Source organism: Onychomys torridus, chromosome X (genome assembly GCF_903995425.1).
Source record: "Onychomys torridus chromosome X, mOncTor1.1, whole genome shotgun sequence".
Lineage (NCBI taxonomy): Eukaryota > Metazoa > Chordata > Mammalia > Rodentia > Cricetidae > Onychomys > Onychomys torridus.
The window spans coordinates 28,399,973-28,419,893 of record NC_050466.1 but is presented as its reverse complement, the minus strand read 5'-3'; the positions used below and the strand labels follow the sequence as shown (position 1 = coordinate 28,419,893).

General features: G+C 37.4%; 1 protein-coding gene across 6 annotated transcripts in view; it reads left to right on the top strand.

The window, feature by feature from the left end:
- Positions 1–667: 667 nt before the first annotated feature.
- Positions 668–19,921, top strand: part of Smarca1 (SWI/SNF related, matrix associated, actin dependent regulator of chromatin, subfamily a, member 1) — a 74,118-nt gene continuing 54,864 nt past the window's right edge. For 3 of the 6 annotated variants that reach the window (XM_036174307.1, XM_036174308.1, XM_036174306.1), the window contains exons 1-9: positions 719–1,063; positions 5,585–5,671; positions 8,378–8,544; positions 8,837–8,937; positions 9,046–9,146; positions 12,188–12,367; positions 16,282–16,437; positions 17,553–17,684; positions 18,604–18,672. In XM_036174307.1, coding sequence (XP_036030200.1) covers positions 890–1,063; positions 5,585–5,671; positions 8,378–8,544; positions 8,837–8,937; positions 9,046–9,146; positions 12,188–12,367; positions 16,282–16,437; positions 17,553–17,684; positions 18,604–18,672 — 1,167 coding nt within the window. In that variant the 5' untranslated portion in view covers positions 719–889. Of the gene's footprint in view, positions 1,064–5,584; positions 5,687–8,377; positions 8,545–8,836; positions 8,938–9,045; positions 9,147–12,187; positions 12,368–16,281; positions 16,438–17,552; positions 17,685–18,603; positions 18,673–19,921 lie in introns of all 6 variants that reach the window. The other 3 variants (XM_036174303.1, XM_036174305.1, XM_036174304.1) reach the window with 2 other exon arrangements.

The window sequence follows — 19,921 nt, the reverse complement described above, 5'->3', positions numbered from 1 at the left end:
TTAATTCAATGACCAATATTAGATAACCTATCACAACTTGCCCAAGGTTTTGTGGAAGACTTTGGCATTGTCCCCTTTGAATTTTAAAATTCAGGGGTGCAGTCAAAATAAGGACTCCTGAGTATTGGCCATCTGAGAAAACCAGAGTGGAAAGCAGAACACATATTCTTAAAATCTGAGTCAGGTTTTGCCTTCTAAGGGAATATTTGTCATCAAGTGATTCAAGTTCTATTTCAGCAGAGTTTCTGAAGGTGAGTGTATACTGTCAATCTAATTCTTTCAGAAGCCTGCAAAAGGGCAATCCCCAGAGGGATTCTGGGCTTTCCAAAGAAAAACTATACTGAGAAAGACCTTTTATAGTGCACTCATAAGCAGAAGAGTTCTTTGTGCAAGAAGGGGAGAACACCCCGAGGCACAGAGGTGCAGAATAGGTAGAGCAGATTTGAGGGAAAGAGAATTTCTTCTGCACACATCTGTGAGGGGGAACTCAGCTCTCTGTTGGGGGCATATGGAGAAGTAGAATTTTTAAGGGGCCATGAGCTGTGTGGGTTTCATCCTCCACCCCTGAGTTCACCCCACATTCAGGCAACAGTTGGTCGTGTGGGACCAGCCCGGGCTCTGGATGGGGAGGGGGAGTCTCGCGATTGGTGAGGGGGGGCGGAGGGGGGGAGGGTGATAGGGGGGAGGCCATGACGTAGGGTGGGTGGACGGAAGTGGGGCAGGCAGGGTTGAGGGTTATTTAAAGAAGGTGGGGGGCGAGCGAAGGGGTTGGAAGCTAGTATTCCCTACCCCTGCTCTATCTAGCTCTTTCCAGTGCAGCCACTGCTGCCGCCCAGGAGCCTCCCTTCTCCCCTTCTTCGTCCCCCCTCATCTTTCCCGCTCCAACGCCATGGAGCCGGACACGGCCACAGAGGCAGCCACCGTGGCAGCCTCGGAGACCAGAGCCACAATCGTGGTCATAGAGGATGAGCAGCCCGGGCCGTCCACCTTTAAGGAGGAGGGAGCGGCTGCCGCCGCCACGGAAGCCACCACCGCCACTGAGAAGGGCGAGAAGAAGAAGGAGGTAAATAGGAAAGGGGTGTGTGCGCGCGCTCTGTGTGTGCTGGTCACATCCTGTGCCTGGCCCCTCATAGGGGCCCAAATCCTGACCTTTTGGCGCCGACAGGTACCGGCGATCACTGCAGGGATGGGGGCAGCGGGGCGGCAGAACCAGCTAGCATTCCCTCCCCTCCCCCTTTCCTGCTGGCCGCCTGCTGGGCGGGGGCGGGGCAGGGTGAGGGCGCGGCAGGGTGGCGGGGTGTCCGATCGGGAGCCCCAAGTCTCTTCTAGCCTCGGGCCCCCCACCTTCCCGGAACTGGGGGAACAGTATGGGGGATGGGGCTGTGCAGGAAAAAGCCTCCGCCTCTCCCTTTCCTTGCTTGTTCTCCTACCCCCCTCTTCCCGTGGGCCTCTGCCTGGGAAATCTGGGCCCTTCAGTCCCACCATCGCTGAAGGGGGTTTGATTGGGGCTTATTTTTGTAATTTAAATTTCAAGGTGCTGGTGATAGGGGGAGCAAGATGGGGAAGAGGAAGAATGGTTGGAAGATAATGCTTGCTTTGATTGGCAGTGTCTGTCTTTGGGATTACAGAAATAAAAAATCTTCCTTGTTCCTTTGATCCCCGCCTCATGGTAAGGAGGGGGTGTCATGTCAAGAAAAAAACCTCTCCGCGGTTTACCTTACAATCCTCACACTGAGGAACCATGCTTGCTGTCTTAGGAAAATGTCCAATCTTTGCACCCTCACCCTCTCCTGCCCTGCCCCTGATGGTATAGTGTTTCACTCCAGGCCACCCAGATGATTCACCCGCCCCCCCCCCCGCCCCCCCTCCCTCATCTCGTCTCTGGTCTTCTAGCTTTTCACTTCCCTTGCCTACTGGGGCACCATTCACTCCTTGACACAGGCAATTTTTTTGTCAATGTTGTAAGGTCATAGTCTGTAGGATGAACTACTTCTGATACATAAGAAGGAATCACTGTCACACCCATTACAGACAAATCCAGGAAGTAGGTATTATTTCACATGAATATGCAAGTGAAACTGTACAATGCTTTGAAAATTGATATTAAAGGATAGGGTAGAATGTTAGAAGTTTAGATGTCCAATAAAATTGCAGAACAGATAGTTTATAGGTGTATTTTTTTCCGTTTATGACACACATGATGATTTTAAAAATGGTGGGTAATTGCAATTATGCTTTAGAGATCTCAAGTGGGTTTGTAGGAATCATTATGCAATGCTATATGACTAAATGGACAGCTTTTGGAGGGATTAACACCCTTTGCTTTGTATTACAAGAGTGGTGCTAAATCCAGCAGTTACTTAAGCCATGTGGTTAACTGTTCCAAAGTTGACTAAACAGAAGACAACTGTAGTGCTAAGTGAAAACCATGGAAAACACTGCGTGTAAGATGTGATTAATAATTGCATCAGTAAGACAACATTGATGATTAAAGCTGGGCCAAATATCAAGTATCAGTATAAACTGGTTGAGAAATTCAGCAATGTATCTAGTGCTTTTTATTCCCTGGACTGGGCAAATGTAAGTGTTAAATAATTCTCCTTCTTCTTTGGCAAGGTAGTCATTGTTGCATTTTGAAATTGTGTAAGTTTTTGGGTTTCCATTGTGTAAAGACTGGGGATCAATACAAATATATTTAACAAACATGAAGTGTATTGTTGTATGTCCAGGAACTCTATATACTGCTCTGGTGGAACCTCATTTATCCACCCAGGATAGAAGCTGCATTTCCTGGGTTGCCAACGTTTCCTATTTTGGTCAATTTTTTTTTTTATTTAAATTTTCACTTGTCCTTAAAAGCTTAGTTTGGGATGGGATGGGAGAAAGGGTTAAGAGCCCTTGATACACAATCATGAGAACTAGAATTTGGGTTCCACTAACCAGGTAACACACTAGGCCTGCACACACCTGACAGCCTCATTTTTGAGCATGGCAGAACTAGGAGGATTGCTCGGGCTTGGTGGCTCTGAGTCTAGTGGGAAAATGGCAGCCCTTGGTTGAGGGAGAGACACTGCCTCAGAGGAATAAGTAGAAAGCAATAGAGGAGGACACTTGATGCTGTCTTTTGTCCCCTACACTTGATGCATGGAACCTAAACACTTGTATGTGCATACACCCAAACAAATGTATAGAAACACACACACACACACACACACACACACACACACACACACACACACATGTATACAAATTATTTCTGCTTCTAATAATTCTTGTCTCCTCAATAGCAGGGTATTTACTTTCACTCTTAAAAGAGCTCATTTACTTTCATCAGAAAGAATGTATCTATCATACAGGACATAGATATAACAAAGGCATATGATCGTTTAAAGCCTCTGTGAAATAGAAAAATATCAGTGATGCTCAGCCCAAGAATAAAGGATGCTACTACAGAGAACAGGATGTCAGTTATGGAGTTCTGCCATCTCTTCCTGGTGTCACGATAACACCGTGTTTTAGTAGTCGTTGCTATGTCATTTAGTAATGCTTTCATTCCCTTGGGTGTGCAAAGCTGGACTATCAAATGAGATAGAATTGGACAGCGCTATTAGTGGACGGATTGTGACAGTTAGCCTACACAGGAGTATTTTTTCTTGAAAGAATTAAAAAATTTGTTGTGGATAGTGGTGTCAATGAAGTGATTACTCATATCTTTTAATAGTACTGCTCAGGATGAGGGATTCAAGTAGTGTGTGATCAGATTTTTAAGCACAGAAGTAATGAATAATTTTTTTTCTGAGATCTAATCTTCTGATAGTGAAGTTTATTTCCATATATATATATATATATATATATATATATATTTGATGAGGTAATTGTTACTGTTTTAAAACTTGAAAACTCCACCTCATTAACCTTTTAAGATGAAAGTGATTTTTTTAAAGATTTATTCATGTACTTTATGTATATTTTGATATCTAATATTTTGTTGCTTTGAAATGAGACTTGTAGTATATGTGACTTATTTTTTTCTGAAACAGGGCTTCTCTGTGTATCCCTGACTTTCCTAGAACTCACTCTGTAGACCAGGCTGGCCTCAAATTCAGAGTTCTGTCTGTCTCTGCCTCCTGAAAGCTGGGATGAAAGTGTGTGCCATGACTCCCAGCATATGCTACATGTTGAAAATGTTCTTCAAAGTGTCTTTCTCAGTTTCTATTCCATTCCATCCAGAATTACATTCAAGACATCTCACATAGTTGATCAGATCACTATACCTGAAATGCTATAAATCAACATAGTTGTTATGCTATCAGTGCTTCATAGTAGGAATCTGACCAAGGTCAAGTTCCATACTTTTTGTTTGAATTTCCTCAAAATAAAACATTTAGCAAATGTTGGAAGACAGTCATTAATTATCGGAGGCATTTTGTTTTCTTGTTTAAGGTCCCATTCTGGTGCTGAATTATTATGGAAGATTTCAGAGACAGGTTGACAAAAGCTGTGATAAAAGTGACCTCATTTCTTTTGTTTTCACAGAAAAGATTTGTGTTTTAATTTCTGCAAAGTCTGTATTCAAATTCAAATATTCTTGGTATTTATCTTAGTGAATACATTCTTTTTTAAAGATAAAACTTAACACTTTTATTAAAATGTTTAATTACATAAAGCAACGTGGAAAGCAAAACTCTGAGAAGCAAAAAAAAAAAAAAAAGAAAAGAAAAAAAAGTGAATACATTCTTGTTTTGTTATTTTATCTCTTGATTTCTCCCAGAGAAGGATATTTACTCTATGTATGTTCTGATATTTAAATCAATAGGCTTGTTTTTATGTAAGACGTTAACCATGTATTGGCAAGTTATTTTAGACTCCTCATTACTAATTGATGTTAGTGTTCACTAAATTACAACTTTAAAAACATCAACAGTTAATAGAGAATAGCTCTGACGAATCACTTGTATAAAATTTTTTTGTAACACGAATAGAACAGTTTTTTTTTTCCAGAGGAAATAAAGTGACCAGTTTGAAGCTGTACTATTGGATTATTTTAAGTGTGTGAGATCATGTCACACTGCATAAAAATGTACATGCTTTAATTAGTCTAGGAAAACAAATTTCAAAAGTGTCGTTTCAGGAACAGAAGCCAGAGTCTTTTCTTCTGAAAGTCTGGCTGGTTTCCAGTACATAAAGAAGTGTTTGGGAGGACTATTATTTACATTTCTTGAATTCTTTGGGTTGTGGTTGAGCACTGGCCTGTTCAGGATCTGCTATTTTATGGTTGCACATTTCTTCTGCTTTAATTAAAAATAGACAAAAGGGCTTAGTGTTTTATTTTTGGTTTTTATTCTAATTAATGCCATCTCTCTGATATTTCAGGGTTTTTTTTTTATTGGACCTCAGGTGCACAGAATTGGATTAATCATAAGCCCTGCTTTATAACATGCTCTCATCATTGCTCCGTGCATGTCCCTCAGTGATTTATTTATCAAGTTATTTAATTACTTTGGCTTTCTTTAAGGGAGAACATTGACCAACTTAAAAACCTTGCTTTGCAATTGGCTGATATTTATTTCCTTTGAAATTCTAGAAAATCACTTCTCCATTTCAACTCAAACTTGCTGCTAAAGCTTCCAAGTCTGAAAAGGAAATGGACCCAGAATATGAAGAGAAAATGGTAAATATACCCTTGGTAAGGTAGTGAACACTGTGATTCTCTTTGTTTGTTTGTTTGTTTGTTTGTAGACAGGTCAGGTTATAGATTTGTCTGTTTGTGACACATAATCAGATTTCAGAATACAAATGTAATTTAATACATTAAATTGTCACAAGTGTGTGTGTGTATATGTATGTTTATGTAAGTACGTATGTATGAGTGTGTGTGTGTGTGTGTGTGTGTGTGTGTGTGTGTGTGTGTGTGTAGGCCAGAAGTGGGTGTCAGTTATCTTCCTCAATCACTGCCCACCTTATTATTATTTTTTTAAAAAATTCTGGCTTCCTTAACTTGAGAAAGGGTTTGGGGTGGGTTTCTTCCTTAATCACTTTCCATCTTACTTGATTTTTTTCCCCACTGGCTTAACAAAGAGCTCACAAATTTGGTGAGGCTGAATGGTCAGTGAACTCTAGAGATCCACCCCTCCTACCTGTCAATGCTGGGAGTATATGTGTGTGCTGTTGTACCCGACATTTTATGTGGTGCTAGGGATCTGAACTCAGGATGTTGTACTGTTGTGACAAGCACTTTAACCACTGAGCCAACAATTACTTTTTATTGCATAAATTAATGTCATTTTCAAAGGAGAAATTTAAGGATCATGGAAACTATGTGGAATAGTTGAGATGAGAAGCTACATCTCACTTTTGCTCAGTGTTCTTTAACTGATACTAAGATGATGTAAGGCAAAAATACTTTGTGTACTCAGTGATGAAGGTATCAGTGGCAGTGTCTTTATGGCTTTGTACCTTGAGGGAAATGCAGTCATGATGCCAGATCAGTATTTAGCCTTCTTAATTTGTATATAAATGAATGCTATATATTAAGGAAATATATAATATGGTAATACATCTTTTGAGGCATATTCAGGTTTATTTGCCCAATGCATGCAAGTATTACATACTCAAGTAGTGTAATCTTAGTTGAGCATCATATATTGCTTTATGATTTGTTCAATTTTCAATAACTGAGAACTGGACAGGCAGTTGAAACTGATTTTTTCCCCCTGAAGGACTATTTTTGCAGTTTTAAAAATAAGGAGAGAGGAAATACATGTTTTAGTTGCTGATAGCTATTTTACAAGAGACTGTGCCTTGATGTTTAAGACCACATCTAAGGAGACAGTTAATGTTGTAACAGTTCTAAAAACAACATTCCAGAGAGGATAACATGAAGTGGAAAACCTTTGGCCTCCTTCCAGCCTGTCATCTGAATGTATTTTTTTTCTAAGTCTTGTATCTGTGCTAATGAATGTTCCTGTAAGTTTCTAGTGTTGTTATTAATTTTTCACCATTAATCAATGATTCTCTGCTGAATGGTCAGAAAGCGATTAAAAAAAAAAAACAAAAAAAACCCAACACCCTAACAATTTCTTCCTTTACCTAGGATAAGGTATAAATAAGTCTTTTGCTCTTTTAAGGTTTTGTAGTGAACATGTTTATATTTTAAGTTTTTCCTAATTTTTTTATTGAAAATAGATTTTTTTTTTACTATATTCTGAATGTGGTTTCTCTTTCCTTTATTCCTTAGATTATCCCCAGCTCACCTCCCATCCAAACCCATACCCCTTTTTTCTCTCTCTTATTAGAAGACAAACAGGCATCTAAAAAATAATAATAAATAAAATAAGATAACCCATTTATTTTGATGGTACAAGTTGTATATAATGCTTTAGAGCTTATTGAAATTATAGACTACAGATCAACATTCAATACTTAATATAGATTAACTGCGTCACATATGTGTGTGCCTATATTTTTTGTCTGAGTTCTATTCTTTTGGGTAGGAACTTTACATACTAATAGCATAAAATATAATTTTCCAGATCACCATAATTCAAAGCAATGTTCATGGCATTATTGTACCATGACATTGAAAATAGTTTTGAGAATAGCTGATATTTGTATTCTTAGATTTCAGTTATTTTTAGGTGCAGCTTGGTAATCCTCAAAGTTAAGTTTATAGATATTTGTATCACAACTTATATATGTTTCTTTGATTTATTTATTATTGGTTTTTGAGAAAAAGTCTCTCTGTGTAATCCTGGTTGTACTGAAGCTTACTATGTGGACCAGTATGACTTTGACCTCATACAAACTCTCCTGTCTCTGCCTTGTGAGTGCTGGAATTAACTGTGTGTGCCACACCTGGTCCCAATTTATATGTATTTCTATGTTCATTAATTTTCTATTATTAGGGAAAAGAGAATAATATTTGGGAAAGATGAATGAATAATGTTTTCCAATTTTGATTTTTGGTGCTTTTTTTTTGTCATATTGGGCACTGGGAATTGAACTCTGGGCCTTGGCACATGCTCTACCACTGCATTACACCTCCAATCCCAAGAGTATAATTATTTGGAGAGCTTTTAATAAATCTTTCAGGTCATTTTTCTTCTGTTCAAACTATTTGAAACAGCATTTTGAAATTTGGTTACTTATAAGCTGTGGAAGCTTGGGAATGATCCTTGACCATTCTGTGCCTCCATTTTGTCAACTGTAAAATGGATATGACCCTAGTGGCTACCTCATGGGTTTCTGAAGGGAATTTGGTAGATTAGTATGTTAAAAGCACTGAGGATATTGCATAAATTAAGTGGAATGTTTGCTAAATAACCTTGCATGAGTATAAAACGAATGTCTTTCTTTTTCCTCCTCTTTTGTAAATTAGAAAGCAGACCGAGCAAAGAGATTTGAGTTTTTACTGAAGCAGACAGAACTTTTTGCACATTTTATTCAACCTTCAGCACAGAAGTCTCCAACATCTCCTCTCACCATGAAATTGGGGCGTCCTCGAGTAAAGAAAGATGACAAGCAGAGCTTGATTTCTGCTGGAGAGTATGCATCCTTCTCCCTGCTTACTTCCCCTCTTTCTGCCTTCCCCTTCTCCTTCCATTTGCTCAGTATAACTTTATATATATGATTATTGGCAATATAAATATGTCTTGGAGACAACAATATTTGCTTTTTCTTACCAGAACTTAATTAGTTAAAAATGCAGACTGCTTCTAGCACATTCTATGCCAGACACTAGATAACACATTCCTTTTTCATAAAAGATGTTAACAAATCTAACTTAGTTGGTGCCTCAGCATTGACGTTTAATGTAAAAGTTTTTTTTCCACTTTAGCTATCGCCACAGGCGCACAGAACAAGAGGAAGATGAAGAACTGCTGTCAGAGAGTAGGAAAACATCTAATGTGTGTGTTAGATTTGAGGTTTCACCTTCCTGTGAGTACTTTATCACAGTCATGTTGCTTTTACAGTTCAGTTTGAGAAAAACAAATTTCCTTGAGTATACTAGTGGAAGTATGAGAGGTTCTTCATTTCTGTTTTCAGATGTGAAAGGAGGACCCCTGAGAGATTATCAGATTCGAGGACTAAACTGGTTGATCTCTTTGTATGAAAATGGAGTCAATGGTATTTTAGCTGATGAAATGGTAAGGTGCTGGTATTTAAAGTATGTTCTGAGTTACTAGAAGTTTTTAATGTAAATTTGAATTACCTGTGCCGGAGTTCGCTCAAACCTTATGTCTAGAAACTACATTTAGTGGCAAAATGATTTACCTTTTAGAGTTATTTATTTTACTTTATGTGAGTGAAGTATGCCTGCCTGTATGTATACCATGTGTTTGCAGTGCCAGGGGAGGTGAGAAGAGGCATAAGATCCCCTGGAACTGGAGTTACGGATGGTTGTGAGCCACCACATGAGTGCCAGGAATGAAACCCAGGTCCTCTGTCAGAGCGACAAGTGCTCTTAACCTCTGAACTATGTCTCCAGCCTGCAAAAGAATGTTTGTAGTCTACAACTGTTCAAATAGCCTCTAGAATCTAGCCCTTTGCACAGCACAAAGATCAACGGAGATTTCCTGATGTGGTACAACACCTCCTTTTGCTTTTGCTTTTGTTTGCACTTTGGCTTCCAGGAAGCCCAGAGAAAAGTGCAATGTCAAAAGGAGCATCTCTTCACCCTTTGAGGTCTGCCCTTAGTGGTTTCTTCTTCTTTTCTTATGCTTTACCTTCTAGTATAATTTTCCTTGATAACGTTTCATTTTTGTTTTGCCATTAATATATGTTCCATGTTTTATAATAGGCAACCTGGCATCTTCTTGGGGATGAGGCAGGATATATAAATGAAGCAATAAGTAAATGAATGAAGGAAGGAATTCATACATGAATGAATGTTGTCTTGTAACTCACTATGATGGGCCACTATTATATGGCCACAGACTAATGGGGTTTCAATTCTTTTGCCTTAGCCTTCTGAGTGTTGGGATTATAGGCATAGCCACGATGTTCAGCTCCATTGTGGAGTCTCCATAAGAGCAGAGTGCCAAGTTCTAATGAATCATGGTCATGCATGTAAAATAATTGAAGAAAAAGTAAGATCATACAGGATGCTAATTGAGTAGATGAGGGGATTATATGAAGGCCCAGATTTGTATTTTAAGATAAAATTAATAAAATTAAAGAGAGGACAGAGGGCATTATAGACCTATTTAACTCAATAATACAGTATTTATGAGACTCAGGAGCCATCTTTTCAATCATTATTCTCCAGAAGGCCAAGTGACGAAACGCATTTTATGACATTAAGTCAATTCCATAGGCACTCATCATTGGCTGAGTAGATATTACTTGTATGGCAGAGCATATTTTTTTTAAAGAAGGGTCAGTAGCTCCTGACATTTACATTATTCTGTTGAGGGCCATATTCAGTTCAGAGGAAGAGGACCTTGGTTTGTCTCTCACCAGAAGGACCAGGATTATTCACCCCAAGAATTTCTTGGCTACAACCTATCTAAGACAAATGATGTAAAGATCCTTCAAGATTCTGCTGATACCAGATTTGCTTTAATTCTATCTTATATTTTATTGTCTTTTTAAATTTCCTTTTCCTTTTCCTTTCTAGTACTGGAACTTAGACCTAGGATCTTGTGTGTACTAGGCAAGCAGTCTATCACCATGTTACATACCAATCCCTTTTATATGTTTTGTTTTGAGATAAGATCCCACTATGTGGCTCAGATTTTGAACTTGTGATTCTCCTGCTTCTATCTCCCTAGTAGCTGAGATTACAACTGTATATATACCCTCATGTCCAACTTATTTTAATTAACAAAAGAGAGGAAGGCATTTTTGAGAATATATGCAATTTAGAAAATAAAAAAATATTTTTAAGAATTAAGTTATTATCAAGTAATAGTAATTCTGCCATTGAGAAATAACTACAGTTGACATTTTGGCATGCTTCTTTTTAAACTTTTTTTTCTAGATGTATAGTTGAGATCATATTATATGTATAATTTGACATTCTGACTTCTTCACATTCATATGTATTTTTCATATCATTAAAACATTTTGTCAAAGTAAGTTTTTACTGTCTAATAATAGTCTCCAGGAGGTACAATTGTTTCTACCCACTCTTCTCTTGCTGCTGCTGCCCATTTGGATGGTTAGCTGAGCAGTAGAAATAGAGCTACTGTGACAATCTTGTCCTTAGTTTTTCTGTTCCTCTCACATTGTTCTTATAGGACTCCTGGAAGTAGCATTATTTTCTTAAACATTTTAAGGTTTTGGTGGATATTGCCCATAACAATCCATCTTAAGTGACTTACCAGATAAGATATAGCCCATAAAAGTGACATTTAGCTTAGATTTATAGAGTGAAGTTCTGTGCTTTGCTTAGAGGTAAAGGCAACAAGCTGCTTAATTATTTATTGTTTACTTATACTCATGAGGCTGGGATCAAACCCAGGACTTCATACTAAGCAAGGGCTCCCTGCTGAGCCACACCCCAACTCTTATTTTAAAAAGCTGACTTTAAAAGGCCGGACAGCATACTGCAGAGTTACCTTTCCCATGGGCTAGATGGCAGGTTCACGGTTGTTTGATATATTACTTTAAAAAAGCACACTGTGCTAGGTGATCTCTAAGGTTTTTTCTCACTACAGTGCTCTGTTCCTTTTTGATTCTTGAGGTCATTAAGGGTGTGAGGTGTGAGTAGACAGCTGTGAGCCTCTTGAGATACACAGTCTGAATATTTAATACCTGGGTTGGAGTAATGTTGAGGACAATAGGAAAGAAAGGTCACTATCTCAGCAGGTTCTAGAAAGAAGTTTATTTTTGTGAAACATACACCTCAAAATTCCGAGTTTTGCACCTACTAGAAGAGATTACATAATCAGTTTACTTGCTCCTAAACAGAGTCAATATATCCCAAATGGAAAGGTAATTTATTACGCAATAATTTGACTACAGGTTGTTGGTTCTTTTCCTCCCTGCTCACGACAAATACTGAATTGAAATGGTTTTCTGTCTTTCTTCTTTTTTAAAAAAAGTCCCTTCTTACTTTTTGTTGGTGGAAACCTAATTCCCAATGTGAGGTAGTTGGTAACTATTTTTCTAATGTTGTTTCTAACAAATGATTTCATTAACAATGTGTATTTGTGTGTCTTTTCCCCTTGTGACGATGATGCAGGGTCTTGGGAAGACTTTACAAACCATTGCTTTGCTTGGTTACCTGAAGCACTATAGAAACATTCCTGGACCCCACATGGTTTTAGTTCCAAAGTCTACGTTACACAACTGGATGAACGAATTTAAACGATGGGTTCCATCTCTCCGTGTTATTTGTTTTGTTGGAGACAAAGATGTAAGAGTAAGTTGAGAAACAGCTTTCAAAAGGCTGTCAAGAATACCATTTCTAGACAGCAGTTGCATAATATGTCTGTTAAAGACACTTAAGTCAGCTGCTAAATAACACTCTGCTTGTACTGACTTTGAGCTAGGTTCTGTTGTATTGTGCACATATTAACTTACTTAGTTTCCACACATGTGGACCGTGTTTATTTTTAGATAGTGTGTACTATTAGCAACCCCATCATTTGTGCTGTTTTGGAGGCAGAAATTGGAATGAATTAAATCTTGCTGAAGTTTTGGCTTGCTTGGTGCATTCACACACTCATCCATACACAGAAATCTTCTGTGGCTGCACAGGACCTCTGTTTAATCAAGACTTTGTAACACGTCTATATATATTCTCAGATAATACCACACATTTGGATTTTGTCAGGGGAGGGAGAGGTTATTTAAATTAGCTATTTGTCCAGTTAGTAGGCAACAATTATTTTAGGACTGTAGAATCAATCAAAAAGTAATAAATTATGCAAAAACACAAAAAGAATAATTTGCTTAGAAAGCATATTACTGAACTTTGTCTTTATTTTGCCCCCAGAGAACATAGTTGAAAAAGAAAAGTTTATACTATTTTACATATTTAGATATATGGATTATCAAGAGACACTCTCAGTGGAACAGTACCATATGAATTATGTAATTTTATCATTATCATTTTGCTTGAAGAAAATTTACTTCAATTTATTTAAATTGAACTTATAAATAATTTAAATATTGAAATACTGGCTTCATAAATTCAGAATCACAAGGTTGATTCCTCCCTAAATCTACTATTTCTCCATAGAAAATTGGTCACTTAGAACACTTTTCTGATTATTGCTATTACTTAATGTAGTGCTATTGCTTACAAAATTGCATTTCTAAGATATTGATACTTTATCAAAATTATTTCTTGAATATTATAAGTAAAAGAGCAACATCCAGGCTTGGATTTTCACAGTACAATAGTAAAATTGTATTTTTTTTTTGAGATAGGCTCTCACTATTTAGGCCTGGTTGGCCTGGAATTCACTATGTAGATTAGGCTGGCCTCAACTTCACCTCCACCTACCTCAGCCTCCAGAGTACTGAGATTAAAACTGTGAGCCATCATGCCCAGTATATAAAAATATAAATCAATGGCTTTTAATATGATACACAGAATCTAAATGTTTCATAAAATACCACTGGGAGTTTTAAAGAGATGGGGGGGGTGGTACTATAATTATAACTTCTCTACGTCTTGGGAGGCTGGGATTGTGCTAACTTGAACAATCTCTTAGTCTTGAAAGCCAGTCTATAAAGTCAATATTTTACAGATTGTGAATCATCATCCATGAATTGGTTGTGGTTTCATCTTAGTTGCTAGTGTCAACAATTTCTAAAACACCAGGAGGGAATAGCAGAGCAAGCAAGCAGAGTTTCATACCACAGCAAACAAAAGTGTTGCTTTAATAGATTGTTTAAGTTGCTTTTTGGATACACACACTCAAACATCTATCCACATGCTGGGTCACAAGTTAAATGCAGTTTATTATGGTTCATCATTAAAATTTTCAAAACCAGGAATTATGAATCACATAAGTAATTAATGTACTAAGTTTAGTTCTTAGAGGTTGATGTGGATGTATCTAAAATTCCAGATGATCATTTGTAGACCCATTTGAACCTTGGAATCATGTGGGATAACTGTATTGACCCTCCTATTTTTGTGGCTTTCTGTAAATAACTTAGAAGGCCATTATTTAATAATGAAAATTTAATTTCTATAAAGGTATTTGAATTGTGAAGTTGTTAGAGATATCCTTGATCCTGTCTATACAAAAAGAGATGCTCTTGATCCTGACTGATATAAAGATATCTTGAAGTCTATTGCCTTTTCTTTGTCTATCACAGAGGAATCCATATCTAGTGGACATGGAAACAGATGTGGTCCTAATTCCAACATCACTACAGATTGTGAAGTTATGAATGAGTTTCAATGTACATTATTTTAATACCAACAAAAGGAGAGCTTTTGGGTCATGTGGCTTTTAATATTTTATCGAGATATCTAATTCTTAATGTGCTCAATAATTTCATAAGATCTAAACACGAGTTAAGCTAAATAAAAATAAATCCCAATTTGACAGAACTCTTGAGAAACCATGAAATGGAATCTTTCAGTCAATGAAACAAGGATATGTGGTGATATTGTGTTCCTCAAAATACTGTTCATCCTAATAAACTTATCTGGGGTCAGAGAACAGAACAGCCACTAGATATCAAGGTCAGAAAATGGTGGCACACACACCTTTAATCCTAGCATTCCAGAGGCACAGATCCTCCTGGACCTCTGTGAGTTCAAGGCCACACTAGAAACAGCCAAGCGTAGTAACAAGAGCCTTTAATCCCAGGAAGTGAGCCTTTAATCTCAGGGAGTGATGGCAGAAAGCAGAAAGGTATATAGGGCGTGAGGGTCAGGAACTTAGGCTAGTTAAGCTTTTAGGCTTTTGAGCAGCAGTTCAGCTGAGAGCCATTGGGATGAGGACACAGAGGCTTCCAGTCTGAGGAAACAGGATCAGCTGAGGAATTGGCAAGGTGAGGTTGCTGTGGCTTGTTCTGCTTCTCTGATCTTCCATCATTCACCCCAATACCTGGCTCTGGGTTTGATTTTATTAATAAGACCATTTAAGTTCCCTGCTACATCGATAAGGTATTAGTAGGGATCAATGACATTTGGTATCCAGCCTGCCCCCACCAATGTTCTAATATTTTAATTGCCTTTTAAAATGTGACAGCTTCTCAGCATAACACTGAGGTGGCTACAAAGCTATTTTTCTGTCCTCTATGTTAGTCTAGGAAACCTTTTAATACATACTGAACACTTGTAAATATTGTTGAATGAATAAAAAATGTGTTTGGTGCATATTTATGAATTAAGAAGTAGAGACTTTGCCATAACCCATTGATTTTAATTTAGGCACTGTAACTCTGAAGTTACAGTACCAAATCATTCCTTTTTACACAGATTTTTTTTTTCTGCTTCATTTAACATTTTGTCATTTTCCTTTGGCCTATAACATCTGGAATGAAGTTTGTACTAGTTAAAGATGCTTTCAGCCAATTTGGCTACCATGTTGGTCACTGCCTGCGAATATTTAAAAATTGTTGTAGTGTCACTGTTTTTACTGCTTCCTTTACTACACATTGAGAAGATTCCCTTTATGAAACATATCCGTAGCCTTATAATAACATTTGGGACTTCACAAAAATATTAAGGAGCTTCTGGGACTCCTTACTAAAATACACAATTCTTTTCTACTGGGAAATGACAGAATTTATAAGATGTTGCCAAAGGTCGGAGCTGTTACTATATGTTAAGTACTTTCTGTTTGGTAAATTAGATTATGTTAGTAGTGCTTGAATCTTTGTAACACCAAGGTGTTCAGTTATTTCTTTTCCTTCTTTCTTTCTTTTTGGTTTTTCGAGACAGGGTTTCTCAGTGTAGCTTTGTGCCTTTCCTGGAACTCACTTGGTAGACCAGGCTGGCCTCGAACTCACAGAGATCCACCTGGCTCTGCCTCCCGAGTGCTGGGATTAAAGGTGTGTGCCACCACCACCACCCAGGGGTGTTCAGTTATTTCATCCATGTCCTTTGGACTTCTCATGTTATGAAATGATCTGGTTCATGTAACACGTGAGCTTTTGCTTTTCTTTTGTTGATAAATATGTTCTCAGCATAGCCAGATTATTGACCACAAAGTTATTTTGGGCCCTGATTTTTCTATCTCTCAAATGAACAAGACAAAATGTGTTCTGTGATGTCCCATACAACTCTTAATATTCTCCAGACAGTTTAATTTGGTGATCAACTTGTCAACATAATGTAATGTAGCAAACTTTATTTTGTATTAGGCTGCTTTTATTCGTGATGAAATGATGCCAGGAGAGTGGGATGTTTGTGTGACTTCTTATGAGATGGTAATTAAAGAAAAATCTGTGTTTAAAAAGTTTCATTGGAGATATTTAGTCATTGATGAAGCTCACAGAATAAAAAATGAAAAATCTAAGGTAAGTTCTTAATATCTTTATTCAAGTTTTTATTTACTTAGTAGGCTTGTTTTTTCACTTTTCTGTGTTTAAAATAAAAACAAAGCACTAGAAGATTGTGGTTTTATTCACAGAATGTGAATGACAATCATTTTGTAAAGCCCATAAAGGCTAAAAGTTGAGTACCTATTTTAATGCAAATTAGTTATTTATTTGCAATCTCCCCTGTTGCAGCCTAACACTGTCATGCTACATTATTTTAATATTGCTGAGAGTATTTGATATACAAATATCATTTGCATTGACTTATTTTTTTATTGCGGAATTACTTATCTTATGTGTATTCCTATGGATCAGAAAAAACAATTTCGTAGAATTATCTGATTTGTGTGAATTAGAGTCTGGTGTTAATGTTGAAAAGTATCAATTATTTGTTGCCATTCAACTTCATCGACAGTAGGAAAAACCTCACTTATAATGATGAACCTATCTTTGGATCACTGGGCTACTTTGGGAGAAACAGGGACAGAACTGGAGCAAAACCACCAGGTGGAGCATACTAATTTCACATTGGAACTAATACTTGATACGAGGACTCATGTTAAAGCATAATTGCTTCATTAACAGCATTATCAAAATAGGAATTTTCTAAAATTACTGATTTTATGTTTTTGTCATTGTTTTGTGGTCTTTTACTTGAAGTGTTAATACATAGTACCAGGGAAAATAAGCTCAGTTCTGGTGCTGAATAATTGTGGCCATGTCGAGTTGGAGCTTAGCTATGCATGTAGATGAACATGGTTGGTGGGGGAGATTTTGTTATATAAAGTGGTACCTTGGATTCCATGAAAGAAGTTTGATTTTCTGAGACCCCAAACGGAGAAACTAAAATGTTTCATGATGGGGGAGGGATCTCAGATATAAATATGATTTGTATTCTTTCAGGTATGAAAATGTCTAGGATATTAGTGTGTAATGCCACCTGAACTAGGATATTTTTTCCATAGGAAGTTAATTTTCAAGGCTTAGTGTATCACAAATGCGTTTAGAATGTTGAGCATACTAAGAACCAGAACAATGCTTATATAACTATGATATATATATATATACTTTTTTCTTTCTTTTTTTTTTTTTAGCTTTCAGAGATTGTTCGTGAGTTCAAGTCCACTAATCGCTTACTTCTAACTGGGACACCTTTGCAGAATAACCTGCATGAACTCTGGGCTTTACTTAACTTTCTATTGCCAGATGTCTTTAATTCTGCAGACGTAAGTTTAAAACAGAGAATTTGTGTGAGGTGTAGTTGTGCTCAGGGTTGTACCCAGGGTGCTTAGCTGATACTTTACTACTGATCTCCAATCCCAGCTCCAAATCATACATCTTAATATATTTTCCTAATGTTCAGAGTCATTTATGCTCACCTCTTCCCTCTCTCCCTCCCTCCTTTGCCCCTCCCTCCCTCCCTCCTTCTCTCTTTATTATTATTGTTGTGTGTGCATAATGTGTATATGTGTGGATATGAGAAGATAACTTGATCAAGTCACTTCTCTCTTTGTACCTTTATGTGTGTTCTCATATCGAATTCATATTATTATGCTGACCCTGTGAGCCATCTTGCTGGCCTGAGACATCTGTTTTCAAAGTGTAGAAAATAGGTTAAAATTTACACTTTTTTCACTTGTGATTCTTCATTTGTATGTTTTAGTTTTCTCAAGAAAGAATAAGAAAGCCCCAAAATTTTAGAGTATAAAATAGTATTAAATAGTGTATTTCTATTCTAATTATTCTGTCATTTTTGCCTATATCATGTTGTTACAACACTTATAAGACAGACTGAATCTAGAGTAGTATGTTCAACCTTTTCATTAAATTTGAAACGACTTATTCAAGGGTTTTAAGGCTTAATTTTTATATCCTATTCTTCTTAACTAGATGTAATGTTGTGTAATATAGTGAAGAGCACTATTTTCTAAGGTGATAGTGAGCCTTTGTATTGTCATTAAAATTTTGTCAACAGTTGCAGTATTTCCACCAATGATAAAGTAAAACATACAACTCTCACAATGACATCTTTTGAAAGTACTTTTAAAGTGGATTACTTCTACGTTGGTTGTATACAAATATATAGAGTATTGAGTTATTTTAAAAAATGTATGTACTTATTGTAGACTTTTCACTCCTCCACAGGACTTTGATTCTTGGTTTGACACTAAAAATTGCCTTGGTGATCAAAAACTTGTGGAAAGACTCCATGCAGTAAGTAATAGTAGTCAAAAAGTCAATAATAAATTTAATGGAATATAATTGATCAAGAAAATAAACCTTCATAGAATCTGAGCTTGTGGGCTTCCTGCTTGCTTCAGTCTCCTTGAATCTCCTGTGTGGCCTTTTTAAGAGCCCTGTGGTCAGCAAAGATCTCTTAGGCCTATCCAGAATAACTTTTTCTTTTGGTCTCCATGATCCTGTGGCCCTTCCTTGTGGGACCTCTTTACTCTCTCATCCTCAAATCCTCCAGAAGGCATCAGTATTCTTCTTGTTTCCCAGTGACCCTTCTGAGCCACCCTTGCTCCACTGTATGTATCAACCTCTGCTCTAGAGTCCTTATTTCTTCATCCCATTTCTTCTGTAGCATGACAGACCTCCTGTCCCCAGATCCCTCCTTCTCCAGTGTATCAATCTGAAAAACCATTTTCTATCACTCGATCACACTTTTGTTAGTACTGTCAGGCCTTTTTGCACCCTTACTCCTTTGCTACATCTGTCCTGACAACTCCAAACTGTAATAAAGTAATGCTCTCTGTCTCCTGCATTTCAGTTTTGCTGTTGCCCTGTATGAGCATAGTCAGTGTTTTTGTTGTACTCTACAACTCTACAGGTAGGAACTATTATGATTTCATGTTACCTAGGATAAGCTGGAAATTCATGATACTGACTCCTTCAATATGACCTTATCCGGCTTTCTTTCCGCTTTCTTCTAACAGCTGATTCAGATTTCTCCAACTTCGAGATTTCTATCTCAGGTATCTCTTGCCCTCCACCTCTCTCAGTAGGTAACTCTATTCTTTTCTGAATGGCAAAATGGAAGTCATTAGGTAGGAATTCATTCATGTAGGTCTGTCTTCCAAAGCTATGCACATTATCAGCTGCCTGAGTGAAGCATTATCTTTTCTCTGCTCAATGGCAAATTCTTCCAAGTGAACTCTGAATATCATTATTTCTTATTTCTTTTTTTCTTTTTTTTTGGAGCTGAGAATCAAACCCAGGGCCTTGTGCTTGCTAGGAAAGCATTCTACCACTGAGCTAAATCCCAACCCCCTCTTTTTTAAAAAGAAAATTTTTAAATTAAGACTTATTTATATTTTATTATGTATACAGCGTGTATGACTGCAGGCCAGAAGAGGGCACCAGATCTCGTTACAGATGGTTGTGAGCCACCATGTGGTTGCTGAGAATTGAACTCAGGACCTTTGGAAGAGCAGTCAGTGCTCTTAACCTCTGAGCCATC